Below are 21,960 nucleotides of genomic sequence, written 5' to 3'. Positions count from 1 at the left end.
TATGCTTTTTGAACAGTGATCCCTTAAATTATCAGTGGTAACATAGAATATATAAGTCATAGTTGCAAGACCCAAATAAAAAGGATGCATAAAACTTTGCCTTCTTTTAAATTCTTTGCTCGTTCATATTTTACGTCCGCGATGTCTAGCGTTCTCGCAGCCAGTGGAAGGGGTTGTGTACGCCTCATGGACTGTCGGACACCCCGGCTGAGTAGTTGAGCGCCTTAACTACTTTCTACCGCGGCGGGACTGTAAATAAATTAATCGAAACATCTTACTTTTTTTTTTTTACAGCGCGCCTTATTTCGTCCGCGTCCCTGCTATAAAGACCCGATTCAAAAGCCTGACATCGTATTCTAAATAGTTTCGGTGGGCCTGGGCTCGTACCCGCACCATGGCCCGTGCTAAGGGGGCCGATGTTGTTGTTGTGGCTGTAGGAAAAAGAATAAGAAAATGCACGGACCTTCTACTGGCTCTGTAGCTGAGTCACCTCCGCTGCCTCGTGCGGACAGAGGAGAGAAAGTAGAGAAGAAAACAAGAGGGAGAGAAAGACGCGCTCCGCAACAGCCGTCGTCCACCACCTAAGCGATGGCGGGTGCAATGACGGCCTACAACATATAAAAATTCGGTGGCGAGCTAGTCCCCGCCGCGAGCGGCGTTGACCTACTAGTTCCAGCCCCATAGGGCCAGGAACAGCCACCCTTCACCACCTCCCAGGGCCGATGTCAGGCTTTTGAATCGGGAACATTATCACTTCCTCGAGCGCTCGCCCCGCACTCTGGTGGCGTCATTTGTCGGCTGGAGTGGCCGAGTGGCGACCTCAAAAGTTGGCCAGTTGGCGACCACGGGCGACTGTTCCCGAGATGTGTTTGTTGTGTCAATTTTCGCCGAGCGTCCACTTTTTACGGCGTTGTACGATTGTGCATTTTCTGACCCGGTTTACTAGATTAAAACTTTTTTTTTCTTGGTTAATTGTCGTCATTTTCGTCATCATCATCATACTCCCAAGCGTTGGTGGAATGCTGAGGTCCGAAGGGCAATAATGGAAAGGAAGGAGGCGTGCCGGCAGCATCGACTGGCGCTGCGAACTAAACAGCCCGAGGGAGTCATTCTGTGCCTGTGGCAGGTGTATAAGGAGAAGGCAGCCAGCCTTGTACAGGAGAAGATTGGGACCTCGGATATAAAGTTCTTGGATGAGCTTAGGAAAAGTTGGCGGAAAGCACCACTTACGTTCTGGCAACACGTGAAGAGGTTGTACAGTCATGCAGCATCGAAACAGCAGTTACAGGACCCCCAGTTGTTACAGTTGCTCTCGCCAGAGGAGAGCCTAGAGCTGGTGACCGAGCGAGTCAGAATGTTGTTCAGAAAGGGTAGCACACAGCCTGATGAACAAGAGCCAGGGCTAGCACTGACAAGGCCACAACCGGATCTGCAAAAGTGGTTGGGACAAGTCGGGGAGGTTATTATCGGGCAACTTTCGGGCGGTACAGCACCGGGCATTGATGATGTCCCGGCATCGCTCCTGAAGAAGATGGGTGCTACACAGAGACAGGAATTGCGAGCAGTTATAAGCTACTACTTGGAGTCGGGGGAAATTCCTGATGAACAGAGATTGGGCAGCATGCTGTTCCTGTTCAAAGGCTCCGGCAATCGCAGCAGCCCTGCGGCGTACAGACCAATTACGGCGAACCCTATTATATACAGGGTGTTTGCTCAAGTCTTACGCAGACGAATCCAGGCATGGGCGGAGCGAGAGAAAGTGCTGGGCGAGCTGCAGCAGGGTTTTCGTCAGGGCCGGAGATTGGAGGACAATTTATTCATTCTGACGCAGTGTGTCGAACTCGCGATGGGACAGGGTAGAGAGCTCTGGGCTGTTTTCCTGGATATGGAGAAGGCATACGACTGCGTGGAACAGGATTGCCTGTGGAGGATGCTGCGCCTCAGGGGTCTTCCTGAAGAGGTCATCGCCCGGCTACGCGCCCTCTATACAGACACCAAGGTAGTTGTGATGTGGCAAGGCCTCCAGTCTCGTCCGGTCGAGGTGCAGCGGGGTATACGAAAGGGATGCCCTCTCTCCCCGCTGTTGTTCATGCTGCTGCTGAGCGATCTTGAGGGTGAATTGGAAAGGTGTGGCGAGGGACAGTGGCCGGGTAGTGCAACAGGTCCTACCGGGCCTGGTGTACGCAGACGACATTGTGCTTATGGCGGGCTCAGAGGCAGGACTGCAAAAGTTGCTAGATATCTGCACAGCGCACGCGGAGCAGTTGGGTCTACAGTTCAGCACGAGGAAGAGTGCAGTACTGTGCTGGTCTCTTATCAGGACGGCTGTGGAACTGAGACTACTGCTACAAGGGCGCGAAATCCCGTGGGCTTCAACCTACAGGTACCTCGGGATAGACCTCATGACACAGCATGCCTACCTGGTAGACTATGAGAGCAGCCTCCGTGCGAAGGCGGTGCGCAGCCAGAATGTCCTCAGAGCCAAGGCGTTGTGGTCGTTCAACAGAATGGAGGTCCTACGCATCATATGGAAGGCGGTGATGTTGCCAGGTCTGACATATGTAAATGCAGTGTTGTGTACCACGTCCTTGACACGGGAATTTATGGAACGAAGACAGAGAGAGGTAGGAAGACGGGCACTAGGAGCTCATCGTTCATCCCCCAACGAGGCGGTGCAGGGTGATGTTGGCTGGTCCTCCTCCGTGGCCCGGGAGGCTGTAGCCAAGATTAGTTTTGAAATGCGTTCATGGACTCTGGGGGCGAACCGCTGGGTTCATCAAGTACAACGCTGCCTTTTGTACTGTGGAGTATGCACACGCTGGAAGAGAAGGGTACGTGAACTGAGTGCAAATTATGAGGTACCACTGCCAACTGTGGCAAACACTAAAGACACCTGCTGGACTACTTCGGAGGTGCGTGAACACACAGGTGCTAGGGTTCACGTCTGGACAGCCGCAAGGAGACGCTGCGGTGGACAGTGATGCGACACAGCGGAATGAGAGGGCTGTGGTGGAGACAAGCAAACGACGCCTTGAGAACTGAATAAGGCATACTAGATAAATAGTGTTGGTAGCGTTGCGCCAGGGCGGGAAAGACTCCGTCACAGTAGGGAATTAACTTGGCTAGGACCTTTCTGGTCCACCTGTAAAAAAAGGGAAGCCCCAGTACCAATCCAATCCAATCCAATATTGAAGTGCACTAGAATATTCTATAGTTCGCGTTAGCCATATTAAGGCCTTCCATCGTAATCGTCTTTGTTCCTTAAGTTCCTGTGGCTAGGATGAATCCTAAATGCAACGTACGATACAGGATAGTCAGGCAGGGTCCACATCGTGCAGGCAGGGTGTGTGTAGTTCCGAGGTTTTGGTAAGTTTAATGCGATATCGCTTTGTAAGGTTACGCTACACTATAATGGGGTTTAACGTTCTGAAGTGACTCGAACTAAGAGGGACGCCGTTAATGGAGCGCTCCGGAAATTTTGATCACCTTGTGTTCTTTACGTTCGCTGGCATCGCACAGCACATGGGCGCCTTGCTTTTCGCCTCCATCGAAAAGGGGCTGCTATAGCCGGGATTGGATCCTGCTCGTCCTTTGGTTCACTAGTCGAGCGCTTTTAACTACTGAGCCACCGCAGTGAGGCCACATTGTGGTAAGTGACGCCAACGTTTCCGGGCCGAAAGGTAACCAGAACCACTGAAGTTCGATTGTGTCACTTCGATTTGGCGTACGTGTTTAGTTGTTTCGACTTCAGTCTGGCGCAGAATATTCCTCGCGGACACGTGTAAAATTCGCCTGATTTACGGCGTCATTCGAAAGCCGTAGTGCACTACTTTTGCCCTGTCATTTGCCGAGTAGTTTAAAAAAAAAAAAAAAAAAAAAAAAAAAAAAAAACGAAAGTAGCGTTTGGCGGTCAGTAGTGAGAAGATAACGCGCCGTTCGTAGTGGAGCAATGTAAAGAGCGTGCCCGAGCGCAATGTCTGCACCAGTGCTGCAGTAAGGCTGGCTCGCGTCCGTGTCAAGTGCTACGCAAAGTCACTCTTTCCGCATCATATTTTGTTCTTCTGTGGAAGTTCGGGGCAGGTCCTGAAATAGGCTTTCACACGCTTCGCGGCAGATCGCCGAGATTGGAGTGGCGTAGACCTAGAGCTGTAGTTCTACTCCTCACGGGGACCGAGTGTTTCCGTCGGTGTAACCTTGAAGCTCAGCCCAGGTGAAACGGAGGCTCGGCCTGTCCAGCGCAAATCTCGCCCAATGTGTTATGCTACGGTAAGCTGGTGCATGACCACGACTGACCACTTGGACATTACTAAGGATCCTTGAGAGGAAATCTATTCTCAGCAACGTCGGAAATCGCGGGATAGACGTGCAGTTACGTCATCTGCACACGTGGTACTAGCAAACGGAATCAAACTCGTCAAACTTGGTTTAACCATGTTTAATTGGTATTTTTTTTTTTTTTGCCACCTCGAATTTTACTGTAACTTTCACGGCATGTTCTCCTCAGATTGCTGGTCACTTGTGCCAAGGTTTGCAGCAGTACGATGTTTTACGACAGTGCAAATGGATTTTAAAACTCAATTTCGTGGCCTGAATATGAAGTGATTCGTTCCGCCATCAGACAACCATAAGTCCACCTCATGCAGCGAAGCCCCATATGTGGCCCCATATATATATATATATATATATATATATATATATATATACACTTTTTTTTTTTTTTTTTCATTGCCTTTTTTTCTAAGCATCTCACCCCAGAAAAGCCGAGCACCAGGCAGGGGGAAGGCTTGTGCCCATTTAAAGCCGGTGTGTACTTCGGATAAAGTGCTGAAGGAGAGAGGAAAGAGGAATAGAAGGAAGAGTTGTCATTGTGAAGTGCTGAGGAACTATTTTTGATCACTTGGGGTTCCTAAACGTGCCCTGGCATCGCATAGTGCATTTAGCCTCCCTTGAAAGGCGGCTACTGCGACTGAGTTGGGTTCTTCTGCTGAGTTGCCGAGTGCGTGTTGTACACATTGCAGGAAACAAGTAAGCGGTTATAATTACAATCGCTCTGTTTGAAATGTAGCGTATTACCATGGTCAGTTGCAGCCCCAGAAGAGTAACTGAATAATTACAGAAAAGTAATTTGCTCAAACTGTGATAGACTTGTGTGGCTTGCTTGAAATTTTTTTACAGTGTTAATTTCCAACAGGAACTGTTTTTTAGAGTTGTTGCCGATTCCGCAATGTCTTCACGTGCAGACATCAGCCACTACATTGAACACTCTCTCAGTGTAAGCGCTAGACTCTAGAGTGTAGGCGGGATTATACCATATGGACACTTTGCGCTCCCACTAATAGTTGTACAATGTTTCGGTGCCAGTTTCTGTGCCCTGTATGAAGTGCCGTGCTTCTTGTTGGCGCTATGAAAAGCCGCTGTAGGTAAGGCCGCTGAAAATTTAAAGAAATCGTCTTTAAGCATTGTCATTTTTTTTCTCTAACATCAGACACAGCTTCTGGTGTGGAACCATAGCAAGGCCTGTTCAATTTCTTAGGCCAAATGGTGGTGAAGTTCTTGACGTCTTCCTCTACTAGACACCTATTTGGCCTTATATCGAATTAATTAGATTAGATTAGGAATGCCAGCAGAAGTGTGATTTCGTCAAAGAGGTAGCTGGTGATGAGTTACAGAGAAATATTAAGGAACTACAAGATTTGAGCAGAAGTGTGTGTTTGTCAAAGAGGTGGCTGGTAATCAATTAAAGAAAAAATATTGTTTGAAACACTACTGTATAAAATAAGTAATTGATTGCAAAATTACACAAAATTGTAATTGAGTAACAGTAATCAGTTAGATACCACTGTAGCTGATTGTTAATGCTTTCGCATTCATAGCTTGAGCAGTCTCAAGTGTCTCTGCTGAGTTTTATTCACACTTATCACTAGTATCACACGTCCACAGAGCTGTGCCAGATGTTTCCGCATATGTTCTGTACAGCTGCCTGAAAGGAATGAGTTTTGCAGGGAGGACAATGTCAGTGGTGGTGGAGCGCTGCCAAATGGCCCAATTGGTCAGCCTAGCTTGGGTGCCTCTGTGCCGCCAACCATACCACCGAGACCAAGCCAACAGCCACTTGTAGGTGGCTCTGGTTATGGCTATGGATCGGCCTATGGCTCAGCATATGGGTCACCAATTTCCGCGTGAGTTCACTTTGTGCCTCTCTGCATACCACTTGCAAATTTCTTCACATGCCTCAGACAGGTTTTCATGGATGCTTCTTCATTCTGCTTGTGCAGAGTGTACAGTCGATATGGATGTGGAGGTGGTGGCTATGGATACGGCGGCAGCTACTACGGGGCGGGTGGCTTGTATGGAACTGGGGGCATGTATGGAACAGGCGGTCTATATGGGGCAGCTGGGTCATATGGAGCTGGACCTCTTCAGCAGCTGGCTGAAGAAAGCACAAGGGGTGCCTTCCACTCGGTCGAGGCCGTTGTTCAGGTAAGGTCTCGTGACCTTATTGCGTTTAATAAAGATGTCCGGAGGGCTAAATCGCGCAGAGTATCAAGAATGTGGTGCTGCTTTTGTGGTGATATTGTGCCATCAGTTTCGTAGCTTCGTAGTAAGCTGGGACATGAAATTTCAATAGACCATGAAATAGACCATTATGATTGGCCTCATGCATGTATTTACTGTGTGCATCAACATCAACTGTCACCTCAAATATGTTTTGCCCTGAATTCAGAGCTCGTGCAGTAAGCAGTTCTTAAACTATGTTAGCCAGCCCTTCGGTCCTGCTGTTTCAGACTCTTTCTTACATTGTCATGGGGAATAACGATTCCAGTGGCATCTTCATACAGAGCTTTACGATTGCATTAGTATAGTTCGGCTGATTTCTGAGTTGTGCGCACTTTTTTTTTTTTCTGTTTTTGAACTCATTGCAGGCATTTGCCTCTGTGAGCCTGCTACTGGAATCAACGTACCAGGCATTGTACAGCTCGTTTAGAGCCGTTGTAGGAGTGGCGGACCAGTTTGGACGGCTTCGGCTCCACCTGGCGCAAACCCTTTCGGCTCTAGCACTGGTGCGCTCATTGCGGTGGCTGTTTCTGCGAGCCTGGATGCTGCTAAGAGGCGAGTGTCCTGACAGTTCCACTGCAGTGCTCATGAGATACCTTTAAGGCGAAAGGCTTTCTAGGCTGAGGAAACGAAATCCTGTGCGCAAGATCTGTCATAGTCCATGAGTTTAGTTCCTGTCCAGCATTCCTGCCATCTGCAATCCCATACTTGAACTCAGGCAAAAGAATGCTCCGCGACAGGAGCGATAGTGTACCGTCCAAACTTACACTTGCTGGAGAAAATGTGACAGATACTGTGCCTTTCCTTTCCGGTAAGCCAATTATAATTATATGTAGCCCTACAACGAATGCCAATAAGGCAAATTATGGGAGAGGAAGAGTAGGCTTTCGCTATTCTTCTCTTAAGAGACATCTAAGAGTCCTTCTAATTTTTTTTCTATCAGATTTCTCTTTTCTTATGTCCAGCCATGAACCCCGTCACCTTGCGATGTTATTAGTCTTGGTGGTGTGCTTACAGTAGAGTGCCGGAGAAACGGCTCACCGCAGATGGCGACCACGTGACACTATTATTATGCAATGCGCGTGAACATATACATGCGATTTGAAGGCAGATGATGTTGCTTTCTGTCCAGTAGACCAGAGTTATAAGGGTTATAGATCCCTATCTTGATTCTTCTTCCATCTGGTGTGTCCTGCTATTTCCATCAGCTTCACTGAAGCAGTGCCAAGAGCATAGTGTGGGCGCATTATGTTGCGCAAAGCAGAGTGCAGAATTTTCAAATAGGCTATTTTTTTTTCTCCAGATGTGAGCCAGATTGGTAACATAGCACCTAGGCTCTAGCGTACTGGTGATATAGGGAAGACCAATTTTATTGTCCTCAAATGTCACATTTGTTGTGCCATCGCATTGCGAGACTGCTGACCTGTGCGAATGTGTCATGCACAGTGCTGTCGTCCATAGCTGAAGTGTTGTTATTAGTAGTTGAGTGTGGCAGTGGACAGGTGCAGTGCCTGCATAATGTCCTGTAATGGTTGCGCAGAGTTGGGGTGCTTCACTGCTGTACACAGGGATGTTTAATCAAATCCTGGCCGCGGTGGCTGCTTTGCAATGGAGGGGAAAAACAAGGCGCCCGTGTGCTGTGCGATGTTAGTGTAAAGTGATGGTAGCGAAAAGTTAGTGCGATGTTCCCCAGGTGGTCGAAGTGTTTTCAGACCTCTACTACAACATCTCTCGTAGCCTGAGTCACTTTAAGACGTCAAATCCCATAAACCAAACCAACTGTATTCCCTCGATTGCCAGAGGGTTCATCTTCATAGATGGCATTTTCTGCGTGAAAATATGTGCATTATAAACTGGAAAACTCATTGTCAAGGCACTTCCGAGAAGGATTACGAAGAAACGTGGTGATGGGGGAAAATTGCTTTGTTGGTCGTGTGTTAAGGTTTGTACTAACTCCCATCTCATATTTCGCTTGTCTGGCCAGTAGGGCCCTTTTATTTCTGAGTTATCAAATTTCATATTAGCCCTTTTTAATGCGGCATGTGCGTTACGGTGCCCTTGAAAATAAAGCATGTACTACAATAGAATGTTTGTAAGCCGAGGAATTGAATAAGGGGTAAAACTGCCGCTATCTTCATGGAGCAAATTACCCTTCTATATATGTGTGTATGTATATATACACACACTTCACAAATACACACACACACACACACTATATATACACACACACTTCTTTCCACCATATCTGTACTTAACTAATATGCATAATGTGCTTCTGAAAGCATACGGAGGCCCGTAATGCAGAGAAAGGTCATGAAAAATTGACAGCCACAGCCGAATTCTTTTTTTTTTTTTTTTTTTGTTCAACATGTTAGTGGGAACACCCACACTCGAGAGATTTGTTTTGATTAAAGCTCGCTAACCTGACTTTTGTTTATTGTCTTGGACAAGTTGTTCTGTTCAGTTGATAAAACCCTGTCCAAAGAACCTCTTTTGCCACTCTATGAAGGGCCAGTCTTTACTTAGCTTTCACCTGTTGGCGCGTGTCCTTGCAGGGCGCCGCGCCGACCTGGCTGAGGCTGCCTGGAGCCAGGCAAACAGTGCCGGGTCGCCACCTCTGCCCTCTCCTTCAGGAGACGGCTCTTCCACCTGGCCCATCGTGGCGTTCTTTGGCTTTGTCGTCGGGGCTCCATGGCTCCTCTGGAGGATATTTGCGGCAGCTGCTCGCCGTGGTGAGCAAAAGTTTGGCACAGCTGTTAATTAGTGCTGTGTGCAGGTGGTATTAAGTATTGTTTATTAATTATACATGAGAGGTCCCCAACAAGCATGTTAGATACCTCAGAATGTGGCCGAGGTACTCCTCCTAGGCAGTACAGTTGAATCCCGCTATAACGAAATTCATGGTGCATGAAAAAAAATTCGTTCTCGCGGAACTTCGTTATCGCAAAAATTTGACGTGAAACGCAGAAAGAATTGCCCAAGCAGCAGCAAAGGCGTTTAATGCCAAAAATCTGTAAGCTTGGTTTGCTTACCCTTCACGGCGAGCAACGCCGTCACGCGATTTTCGCACTCGGTCAGCAAACCCATTGCAACATCGTCGTCTCGGACAGCAACGAAATTCCTGATGACATCAAAAGCGTCCATCACCTGTACGGCGGTTGCCGCAGCCGGAGCTTCCTGTACGTCGTCGTCTTCTTCATCGGAAGAGTCCTTACCATTCCGGGCAGCTTTTATGATCTGCTCATCACTCACATCTTCGTGAACAACAACACAAGCGTCAGCGCCGATGTATTCGTCGAGCTCGAGATTAGGCGGCACGGTTCCTATTTCTCCCAGCGTTTTCCAGGCGGCCGCGATCCCCGGAGCCGGTGACGCCTCTTCGTCGTCGTCTGTAACGCCTGGTGTTAGGCCAGCAGAGTGTACGGGTCGACCTTCGGCAAATCCGGCGTGCCTGAAACAGTTCACAATTACTGAGCGCCCCAGTGTGCTCCAGGCAGCAGACATAATCTGCAGTGCCACGTACAAGTCCACCTTCGTGTCTCGGCCGGTTTCAGTGTTAAAAAACAGCCGCTGAATTAACCTCCCGCGGTAAGCGCGCTTCAGGCTAAGAATCACGCCCTGATCGAGAGGCTGTAAGACAGACGTGCAATTGGGAGGGAAAAACCTCAGCTCCGTGTTAGTGAGCTTGACTTCGTCGGAGTGATGCGCTGAACAATTGTCCAAAAGCAAGCAAACTTTACGGCCCTGCCGCTTCATGTCGCGGTCGAATGCCGTCATCCACTCGGTGAAAATAGCGCGGGTCATCCATGACTTGTTGTTCGCCTTGTACTGCACAGGTAGGCTACGAGTTCTCTTAAAACAGCGCGGCTTGGCACTTTTGCCTATGACTAACGGCGGACGCTTGTCCGAGCCATCCATGTTTGTGCAAAGCAGCACTGTGATGCGTTTTTTGCTTTGTTTGCCGCCGTGACAGCGCTGCCCCTTGAAGTCGAGCGTCCTAGCCGGCAACATCTCGTAGAATAGCCCGGTCTCGTCGGCGCTGTAAATGTCTGCAGGCGCGAAGTTGCTTAAAATTCCGGCCATGTTACTCGCCTTCCAAGCAGCTGCTCCGTCCACGTCTGCTGACATTGACTCGCCGCACAACACTTTTCCAACGATGTTATGGCGGGCCTTGAAACGGTTTAGCCAGCCAATGCTGGCTTTAAAATCATCAATGCCAAGTAGGCATGCATAGTTCAAGGCTTTCTGCTGGACGATGCTTCCGGACAGGGGGACGTTGCTAGCTCGTGCTTCCACAAACCACGCATGCACTGCTTTGTCCAACTCTTCATGGAGGGGCCGCGTCACCTTTTTGTGCTTCGAGGATGTGCCTGAAGCAAGTGCCATTCTCACGCTGTCCTTATTGCCTAGAATCGTTGACAGCGAACTTGCAGGAATTCCGAAGTCTTCAGCAATTGCCGCTTTCTTCCTTCCGCTTTCTGCTTGGGCGATTATTTGAGCTTTTTGCTCAAGGGAAAGAGTTTTGCGTTTTTTCACTTGCGTTGCCATCGTGTCCTGCGGATGAAAACTCGTCGTTGTCGAAGAGAAAGGCAGCGAGTGAACAACGCGACCACGACACAAAGCCAAAATGGCGGAACTGCAATCACGTGATTTCATGCTTAATGTGGCTTTGGATTTGACTTGGACTTCTCGCCAATAAAACTAGTTTCGGTTTCGATTTTGAACGCGAAAATTTCTTTGAAGCGGAAACGCTCTGCAAAAATGGTTCGTTGTGCAGAGAAATTTAGGCCATTAATTCTTATAGGATACTCGCGGGGAATAAAAAATTATTCGTTGTCGCGGAAATTTCGTTGTGGCGGTATTCGTTGTGGCGGGATTCAACTGTAACACTCAAAATGATGGGCTACTACTTCGTGTGCGCAATGAACCGTTCCAGTCTCCTGTCATTACATTTATTAGCCACATGTACAGATTTGTTAGACAAGTAAACAAGGTTGTCAATTTCATGTGTGGTCGCCGAAGTTGACCACTCGCTAAGCCAATTCGGCATTTTGCTACAGAGATTTACAGGGTAGCAAATTGTTGTGTTGGTTTGGCTGTCAACAAGGCTCTTTTGAAACCTTTTGATAATTTTTCAGATGTGCCACATGCAATCTAAGGGCTGTGTTGTATTGTTGTATGGTGCACTTTGCCTCTTTTGTGATATCTGTCCATGTGGCTGTGATACCCTTTCATAATAGACTGTTCTGAAAATTAACTACAGTTGAGCCCACTTATAACAGCCCCACTTAAGACGAACACCCGATTATCATGAGCAAGTCCGGTATGACCGTCAAAATATACATTAGGGCTATGTCGCTCTGTCTCGGCTACACGAACATCTGCGTCTGTGAGACTAGCCGATCAGCTACAGCGAACCCCCTTGGTGCCGCAGACCACTTACCACATGCTGAGATTCGTTGATCCTGTGCTCTGCAAGCCGCGACAATCAGCATTCCCGATTCCCCCGCGGCATTTCGCCCGAGGCATGAGAGGCGGCGCAGACGCAGCAAGCGGCTTCCCGGTTTATCTCTCACGGCATCTCGCCGGAGGAACGAGGAGCGGCCCAAACGCGGCAAGCAAGTTCCCGGGTTATCTTTCGTGGCATCTAAGAAGGAGGCACAGAGGAGCGGCGACATGGCAAAGAAAGCGCCGAAATGAAAAAAAAAAAATTAGCCAAGCCTAGGGAGCCTCCCTAGCCAAGCATAGCACACGTGAGCCACGTGAACATGCAGGTCGAAGGAAAGGACCAAGAGCAACATCTCATTTGCCATGGGATCACGGGAACGTCAGAGAAATGGTCAAGTTTGCTACCAGTCGACAATGTAGCATGCAATCTTGTGTTGTCGAACCCGCCTTCCCTTCCCCCTCACCCCTGCCCTCTATCCCCGTGTCTCACATGACTGACAGTGGTGCAGTGTGCAGTAGTTTACTCGTTTCTCTTGCTTGCGGTTGTGCTGTTGTGTTTTGTTTCCTAGTGGTGTGAAGCCTATATTCAAGATGGCAGACTCACTAGTGTCTACTTCAACAGTGAAGCGTAAAGCTTTGGACTTGGGCACAAGACTTTTAATATTGAAAGGTCTTTCTCAAGGCGCGAACAATCACGAACTGGTTAAAGTATGGTTTTTCAATGCGGCAATGTCCACAATACTGAAAGAGAAAGATAAAATCTACAAGTGTGCCGCCACGGATTTCGCGACAAGGAAGCGCCTAGGGAAGGTCACATATGCAGACGTTGAAGACTCACTCCTTAAGCGGCTTCTTGACGCTCGGGCACGCAATGGGCTTATGAGCGGGCCGCTGATGTTGTCCAAGGCAAAAGACCTTGCATTCCTCCTGGACTTCCCAGATTTTTTCCCTGGTAACGGCTGGCTCCATCGCTTCAAGCTCCGCCATGGGATAATTTTCAAGTGCATCAACAGCGAATCGGCAGCAGTAAATGACGAAGACATCAGTATGTGGCCGTCAACAAACTTGGCCCATGTATCAAGGTATGCTGAAAGGGACGTATATATAACGCCGATGAAACGGCCCTATTCTACCAAATGCTGCCTGGCAAAACGCACGCTATGAAGAGTGACAAATGTGCTGGCGGTAAGCACAGCAAAGTGCGGATAACTACTGCTGTGCACGAACATGGACGGAAGCGATCAGTGCTTGCCATTGATTTGTCATTGGCAGGTCAAAGAGGCCACGTTGTGACGCTCAGGTTCGTTATAAGCGGGCTCGACTGTAGTTACCAAATACCGCTATTTTTGTGAGCTTTACCTGTTTCTTGACTTTACAGTGAAACCTCGTTATAACGAACAGCTAAAAAATCAGAAAATAGTTTGCTATATTCATAACTAGTAATATAAAATTTCGTAGAAAATACATGCAAGAGCAGCAAAATTCCATCAGAGAAGGCACAGTAACTCGGAGAGTGCTTACTTGGGTCACGTCCATCTATTTACATGCAAAGAACTGCATCATCGTGGCCTGCTTTTTTGAGCTGATCGCATTCCGTATCACGCCCTGTTCCACAGTTTGCAAACACAACAAGGGTAAACCCACTGCCCTCAATAGCACTGCAGTGGCGGCGCAGTAAATCGAATGCAGCAAGCGCTTCTTATGAAGTCTGAAGCTTCGTCTGCGGGATGTTCAGAAGCTTCCGCAGCGATTTCGGCGTCTATCAGTACAGCCATGGTCGCTGCAATGTCGTCGCTGCCTACAAAGTCTTCAACAGTCATTGTTGCAGGCATGTCACCAACAAAACGTAAAAAATCGCGGAGCTCTGCTTCTGCTTCGTCGGGATCGTCCCCATCATCACTAGATGCACGAGCCTCTGCTGGAACAAAACCTGCGTGCCGAAAGCAGTTGGCAATCGTTTTGCCTTTCACGCTGTCCCATGCCGCTTTAATGCTCCCGGCAGGTCGATCTTCAAGTCCTGCTTCATACGAAGCTTCACGAGAAGAGTGTCAGTTTCCTCTTTTAAACTGCCTTGAAGGCCCCGATTTTATTTCGAGCTTGGTCTTTAACGTCAGTGCTGCTCTTTTTTTTTCACTTTGGCCGCCATCACAGCACTCTGCACACCCGCACAACACACTCGACACGGCGACCGACGCAGCCTCCCATCGAATGCGATATGATGGCCACGCCGCTAACGAACGCCGATGCTAACACTAAAATGCAAAAGACACAAAAGTGCAAAAGCAACATTCCATCGCGGCGCTGTCAGTGATTGTGAGATGCGAACAATTTCTTTGGTCGTCAACTCTCAATGCCGACGTGGCATCTGTGGCGCTATCAGCGCCTGCGAGGTAGTCCTGAAAGTTTGCTGCGCTGCACAACACACTTGTAGTGCAACGAAGCCTGCCTCCTGCTATTAAAGTGAGGTAGTGCTTGGCGTCGCGAAGTTCGTTATATATCCGTTTTATGCCGGACCGCGTTCGCTATGGGAAGTTAAAAATACATATGTTTGACAGAAATATTTCAGAAGAGTTCGATATATTCAATAATTCGTTATATGCGTGTTCATTATATCGAGGTTTGACTGTAGTTAGTTGCTGAAAACTGAATGGGGACGTCCGGTATTGGTCAAAAGTAAACAAACATCACTAGAGCAGCTGGCAAACACCAGTCACTCCAACTCACTGATCTTGATGCCGTTTGTAGCTTTGTGCACAGAGATAAAATACACAAATGCAGTAAAACGTCGACAATTTGAACGGGTTTTATTCGAAATGCTGGATAATTTGTATGACTGCTATGGTTAAGTGATCTACAATGTTAATTTTTTGCCAATTAAATCCAGCTAATAATTTTCACCTGCATGATAAATTTTAAAGACTTGGTGTGCTATTTAGGAAAGGCCAAGTTTGCCCTGAAGTCAGGGACACCCTGGCTCAGCTGGTAAAACAGCGTTTTGACGCCTGCAATGGGGGCACATAATAAGCAGCGTGGCCCTTCATTGGTGTTCTATAATCATGCAGGCAGCTGCCATTTTGGATGCACCAGCATGCTCGAACTACAGTGGCACTAACAGCGCACAGCTTTTATTGATGCATGCTCTGAACCTCTAACCTAACGTAACTGTCATTGGTGAGGACATCAAAGTGTGAACATGTTGGGAAACCGTGAAAAGCTTTGCCATTAACTCGGTTACATCAGGGTGATTTTGAAAACTCCAAACGGGTTCCTGCGGAGTTCATTGTTGAGCACTGACTGCAGCTCATTGAATGTGAGGGTAGCGGCGGTGATGTGTTATAAGTCGCTGAACAGTGCATAGCGCCTGCCTTTTTTCCGTCTTGCTTCAATTTCTGGTGATTCGAAAACACGCCTAATTCAAATATTTTATAAGTTCTGCTGTATGCAGCTTTGAAGCACGTTAACACTTACATCTACGTGCCAACCATGCCATATATTGTGACGCCATTGCTCAGAGAGTGCTGCCTCGATTCTTGTTCCATTGCAGAGTCACGGTGGGCACTCGGTGTTGATGAGCATTTTGCAGCTGTGGCCCAATACGACTTCCGCGCTGAGGGCCCCAATGAGCTGGCTCTCACTGCTGGACAGGAGCTTCGCATCGCTCCCAGAGGTGAGGGTGAAGGGGGGGGGCGCAGGCGCAGGTGATGCCAAAATTGTTTTGCCAACCCTTACCTTGCACTTGGCTGGGGACAGAAGGCAGCTTCCAAGTACTTCATCTTTCGTCAGCTGTGCTGATTCCTTATGCTTGGTCATAAGAATGAGATCAGGAATGGGGTGGGGTGTTTGACACTGACATGGAGTCTGTCTTCGAGAATTCCTCTCCTCGATGATTCCAAGACCCTCGTGTTTAGGATTAAAGCAGAATCTTGGTGATGCAAACACAGTTGACACGAATTTTGGGATGGTACGAATTTGTAAAATTTCCTGGCCATAGTGCATTCGGCACGGTGTGCTGAATTTTGGACGTTTCGAACACTATCATGCACCACCACGGATGATATGAATGTGCGAGCCACGACCGCAGCATCAATCACTATGCGCTGTCCTCGTATCGTTGACACCATGATCACCGGTCGTACTGTACACTGTGGCCGCACAGGTGTAAATCCTCTCAGCCAGAAGCAGGTCTGCATAAATGTACATCCCATGTTTCTGCTTGTGGATTTTGTTTGGTTGGACGATATCAACTTTTTTTTTTCTTTGCAAGCCTGTTAGGTTCATAACGTCGAGATTGTATCGTAAGTGCCTGTTTATTATTTCACCCAAGACAACTTTCTCCACACCGCTGCTTTTACCAGCAGTCTTCTAAAAGAAGACATTACTAGTGTGATCAAAGCAAAGCTGCAATGGTAGCTAGTTGGTTTAGCATTTCAAGAAATTTGCATGCTACGCTATACACACGTACAAAAAGTCAGAAACACGTGCACAGGATAACTAGTGTAATCCTTTCTTCGCAAAAATTCATGGCTTTTCTCTATGTGTCTGTGTGCACATCTGCCACCTACAAGGAGCTGGAAAGCAACGGCAAAGTTGAACTAATGGACGCAATGAAAAGTTACTCGGATATCGAATGTCTGATCAGTGAAAAAAGAACAGAAACTTAAAAACAAAGTAAACATTGTTCGTCTCGTTTGTTTCGAAATTCACATGGTGTAAAATCTCATTACAAGAGACATGGTTACAAGCGACACTCAGTTATGAGATGCTTAAAAATATTTTAGTTGGTTTTCCTATGTTTGCTATGTTGACAACATTGCATACAAAAGACATGCTTACAAGAGACACTCTGTTACTGAGGGCAACTTTTGCAGGTCCCTAAAGTAACTTCTCACTATTTAGAAGAGACACAATTAACCCACATACGCTCATGCAACACACAGGAATGTGATGCCATTGGCTGAAACAACGGGGACGTTTTGACTTACCAGCCAGGAGGAGGCGTTCTCGGTTCCTGACATATTAAAACAAAAAAGGACACTGAAAAGGAACAGAATTTAGATAAGGGAACCTAAACTGCCACACATACGGGTTGGTAAGAATTTTTGGTTACAAGAGTCTTTTTTGGGTCCCTTGAGAGTCTCTTGTAACGAGGTTTTACTATTTGCAAATGAAATTAAACTGGAATTGCACAGAAGCAAATACCCAAATAAAGAACCCTGCACACATTTTATACAGACTTCGGTATCCTGTAGGAGTCTGCGAGTATTCGAAATTTAGCATACGGATCAAGTATGTTTGCATTCAATTCCTATTCAAAAAACTGATACTCTAAAATTTCCGAATTAACCTCAGCTTGCCCGAACTGAGCCCTTCACCACAATGCTTGACTGCGTGGGCTGTCAAAAGCTAAAGAGGGACCTTCCCTTTTGTGGAAAGGGCATCCCCGATAGTGTGCACAAAGCCAAACACTTTATGAAATGGGAAAATAATGTCATCCTTACTTCGGTCTCATCTCAAATGCAGGTGCCAATCGTACAGGTGTTCATCAGCTAGAATTACTGTGATTCAAACGGTTTTTGGTAATTTTTTTCAGGCCCAATCGAAGCTTAGAGATTTCAGTTCATTCTGGCATTTTGTCCGGTCCCTTGAAATCTGGATTAACGAGAGCTTACTGTATTCAGCAGTGATATGACAGCTCCAGACGGTTTCATGCAGGTCTTTCCTGTACAAAAAAACTGGTATAGTATATACGAAATCTTGTGTAAAGTTTATACTGGATTTTTCAGTAGGGTGTGCACTTCTGCCCAGTCCAGACTAATTTTATTTTGCATATACCATCTGCAGTCTGAAATAAACAAGGACAGTGCTGCTAATTTTTAATTTTTTTATGTCAGCGGTCAGATAGATGATTCTGTATTCGAAGGCAATTTCTTCCCATATTCGTATTTGAAAAGCACTCACCTAGTATCCCGGAGGTGTTTTTTTTTTTCTAAACATGGAACCAAATGGGGCTGTTATATTGCTACCGAATAATGTAAAAATGCTCCTTAATTCAGTCTTCAAGGAACCAGAAAAAAAATGTTCAAATTAACTCAAAGGTTCAATTATCAAATGGACCTGAAAAAACTACCAGAAGCTGCATGCATCACAGAACACCTAATAAACACCTGCAAAATGGTTGCGTGCATTTGAAATGAAACCCGAGTGAGAACCGCGTTTTTTACCCTTTTTATCATGTGCTTCGCTTTGCACACCTTTTCAAAAAACAACCCAGTCACATTTTGAGGATGCTCCACTGCACAGTCAATGTGGTTGAGCATTGTGGTGAAGCGTGCAGCGCGGTGAAACTGCGGTGTAATCGGAAATTTTCGAATATACATAAATTGTGAATATGTATCAGTTTTTCTAATGTAAATCGAATAACAAACATGTTAGATACATATTTGAAATTCAAAATATTCACACACTTCCAGTGATTTCAAATATAACCAATGAATAGCAGAACAGGGAACCCACGACTTCCCAAGCACTTCATAGACTTCATAGCACTTGCCAATATTCCTTCAGGGTTTCCTTCTTTCTGGAAATTCTGGAACCATATAAGCTGGCTAGGGAAGAATAATCAAAGAAAGTAGGATCGGATTCAAGATAACGAGGGAAATTGTTTAAAGGGAGATAACGCAGTGAACTACATTACATCAGTTATAGCCGAGTCATTTAAGAGCGACGATAGGGCAATCTCCGCAAATCAGGAAGCAACACAAGGTAGCAGAATACAAAGCAGCTTAGAACTAACCAATCTAAACTGGAAAAAGGCAGAAAAAAATATTCCTAAAAACACATCTACAGGAATAGATGGAATTCCGATCAAGCTGATTAATGAACTCGGTCCAAAGAGTAAGGAAACTTTGTTAAAAGCTCTGGAAACAGTCATAACGAATAAGCAAATTCTGGACAGCTGGTGGCAGAGTAAAATGAATTTGATTTATAAAGGGAAAGGAGACAGGATGCACATAAAATCCTACAGGCCGATTACCATAACATCTGTTATGTACAGGTTAGCCATGCAGGCGGTGAAATTAAAGGTGCAAGCATGGGTTGAAAGTAACACGATACTCTGAGAACTTCAGAACGGCTTTAGAAATGGTAGGCGCTTAGATGATAGCCTGTTCGTGCTTACCCAATGCATCGAAATATCTAGAGTGGAAAATAGACCTTTGTATTTGGCCTTCCTGGACATAAACGGGGCGTACGACAACGTAAGCAGGGAACTCCTGTGGAACATAATAAAAGAAGAAGGTATCGATTATGAGATAATAGAGTTCCTACAGGAAATATACCGGGATAACAAAGTAGAAATTACGTGGGAAGGGATAAGAAGTATGGAGGATGTCAAAGTATGCAAAGGATTAAGACAAGGCTGTCCTCTATCACCGGTGCTGTTCATGCTTTATATGATAAATCTGAAACGGAGGATACAAGACAGTAACCTAGGTTTTAACCTGTCATAGATTAGGTGGAAAGGCGGTAGAGCAGCGCCTCCCCAGTTTGATGTATGCGGACGATATTGTGCTGCTAGCTGAGAGTCTGGCAGAATTGCAAACTCTAGTTAAGTATTGCGGAGACGAAGGGGACGCTCTAGGCTTCAGTTTCAGCGCAGTTAAGTCGAGTCTGATGATTTTCAACGGCTCAACAGATCAGGGTCTTAAAATACAAGGCCTTGAAATACCTAGAGTAGCAGAATATACATATCTGGGGGTATGGGTAAACGAAGGATTGGCATACATTGGAAAGCATGAGCAATCACTTAAGGCCAAAGGGCGAAGGAATGCCGGGATAATGAAGCATAAGGCATTGTGGGGATACAATAGGTATGAGGTATTGAGGGGTATTTGGAAAGGAATTATGGTGCCCGGACTTACTTTCGGAAATGCGGTTTTGTGCCTAAAATCAGAGGTACAGTCGACATTAGAAACAAATCAGAGATCCGTTGGACGATTAGCACTAGGTGCTCACGGCAAAACTACAAATGAGGCGGTACTGGGAGATATGGGCTGGGCATCTTTCGAAGTGCGGGAAGCTCAGAGTAAAATATTATATGAGGAACGCCTGAGGAAATTGGACAGTAACAGATGGGCAGCTAAAGTATTTAAATACCTGTACCTAAAAAGCGTTGACTCACAATGGAGGAAAAGAACTACGAAACTAACTAGTAAGTATGCTAGTAACAAGGACGGAGAAATAAAGAGCGTTAAGCAACAGGTGAAAAACACAGAAGGTAAAAATTGGATAAATTCGATGGAAAAGAAAGAGAGTGTGGAATTATACCGAAAGTGGAAAATGCAAATCAGGAAGGAAGATTTCTTTGATAACTCAAGAGGCAGTGCCCTACTTTTTGAAGCTAGATCAGGGTGCCTTAGAACACGCAGCTACAAAAAGAAATTTAACAAATGAGATGACGCATGTGCTGTATGTGGAAACTCCAGTGAAACAATTGCACATATTATACTCGAATGTAATGGTATCCATCCGGAAGTTGGTGCAGGCGCAATCACTGTTCCTGAAGCTGTGGGGTTTAGAGATAACAGTGGCCGGGTGAATAAACCGGCGGTGGAAACTAGCAAAAAACGACTCGAAGCTTGGTGGCTTAAAAGCAGAGAAATGACATAATGTTAGTAATGTAGGAACAAAATTTAATAAATAGTATGATGGTTTAGTTAACCATTCTAAATCAATAATTAAGATATAGGGAGAAAAACGAGCATGATAGCTACTGCTACCACCCCGTTTCAAAGGGGACGCTCCTCTATTCCATCCATCCATCCATCCGTGAGTGTTCCCTACACAGCACCAACTTTGGGGTTCTCTGGGACTATTACCATGATGAAGACCTCTGTAGTTTAATGTTTTAGGTCATTTACTCTGGTGCATTCATTTGAAAATTTCACATTATTCCTGGATTGACCTTTGGCCTCCGATGTAATGAATGGGTGGAATGGGTGACTTCGGTTAATAGCAAACATGCACGCATAGCAAGTGACCTGATCTTGTTTTCAGCTGTTAGTTAGCAAAGGGGAGCACACGACAATTATACTAGAGGTGGAAACAAGTGTACGCCTAAAGCGCTGCAAGTTTGGTGAGACTGATGTTTAACTTATTGTGCACCGCAGAGCTGCAGCCCCGGGTGCGTGGCTGGCTGCTGGCCAGTGTAGATGGCAGCCGTGTTGGCTTGGTGCCGGCAAACTACGTCAAAGTGCTCAAACTCCGGACACCCGGCAAGGACGCGACTGCCGCGGCAGAGTCTGCACCAGCACTTCCGTGATTTCCTGCGCGGCGTCACTTTCTTCCACTCTGTTGTCTCTTCTGTACATAGCCGTACGGGTGTTTTAAAGATTAAAGAAAATATGTGGTTCTTACTATTTTTTCATTCCTCGTTTTCAAACATTTGAAGACTGCTGGGAAACACTGCTCAAATAAAAGCCTTTAATGGCTCATCCTCGCGGCCATGACCCTGTCCGTCCAACCACGCAAAAGCCCGTCTCCACCGGGAATCGAACCTGTATCATTCGAATCCCCAGGTGAGCAACTTTAACCGACTGCACCATGCCCAGGATCGTGAAACGCACATCATAACTCTCATTGTCTACCGTGAGGATGATAGTAGCAATGACAATGATGCTGCAATTAGTGAAGATCACAGTGATTACATCAGCAGTGAAAATAATGCTGCATTTAGTTGATAATGAGAGCAAATGTGATGCACCGTATGACACCAGCAACGCTTCGGCTTTCGCATTTCTGCAGTCTAGATTCCACGGTGCTCTTAGAATTTATGCATAGAATGAAGCTTTTTGGGTGGCATCCACACAAATTGTCAGTCCTTGGAAGGGGGCTGTTATTTCTTAAATCTGAGGGCCGATTAATCGCCTTTTAGTGGCAGGGAACTATGCACTGGCGGCT

General features: G+C 46.4%; 1 protein-coding gene across 3 annotated transcripts in view; it reads left to right on the top strand.

Moving 5' to 3' along the window:
* Window positions 1-21,419, top strand: part of Pex13 (peroxisomal biogenesis factor 13) — a 29,338-nt gene extending 7,919 nt beyond the window's left edge. For 2 of the 3 annotated variants that reach the window (XM_084578922.1, XM_084578924.1), the window contains 6 exons: window positions 6,003-6,179; window positions 6,276-6,480; window positions 6,924-7,110; window positions 9,111-9,287; window positions 15,548-15,670; window positions 21,171-21,419. In XM_084578922.1, coding sequence (XP_084435048.1) covers window positions 6,003-6,179; window positions 6,276-6,480; window positions 6,924-7,110; window positions 9,111-9,287; window positions 15,548-15,670; window positions 21,171-21,322 — 1,021 coding nt within the window. In that variant the 3' untranslated portion in view covers window positions 21,323-21,419. Of the gene's footprint in view, window positions 1-3,223; window positions 3,367-6,002; window positions 6,180-6,275; window positions 6,481-6,923; window positions 7,111-9,110; window positions 9,288-15,547; window positions 15,671-21,170 lie in introns of those variants that run through there. The other variant, XM_084578923.1, reaches the window with a different exon arrangement.
* Window positions 21,420-21,960: the final 541 nt, after the last annotated feature.

Source organism: Amblyomma maculatum, chromosome 9 (genome assembly GCF_055883805.1).
Source record: "Amblyomma maculatum isolate TAMU_Amacu chromosome 9, ASM5588380v1, whole genome shotgun sequence".
Classification (NCBI taxonomy): domain Eukaryota; kingdom Metazoa; phylum Arthropoda; class Arachnida; order Ixodida; family Ixodidae; genus Amblyomma; species Amblyomma maculatum.
Note: the sequence above shows the minus strand (reverse complement) of the source record. Positions and strands in the feature narration are given on the sequence as shown.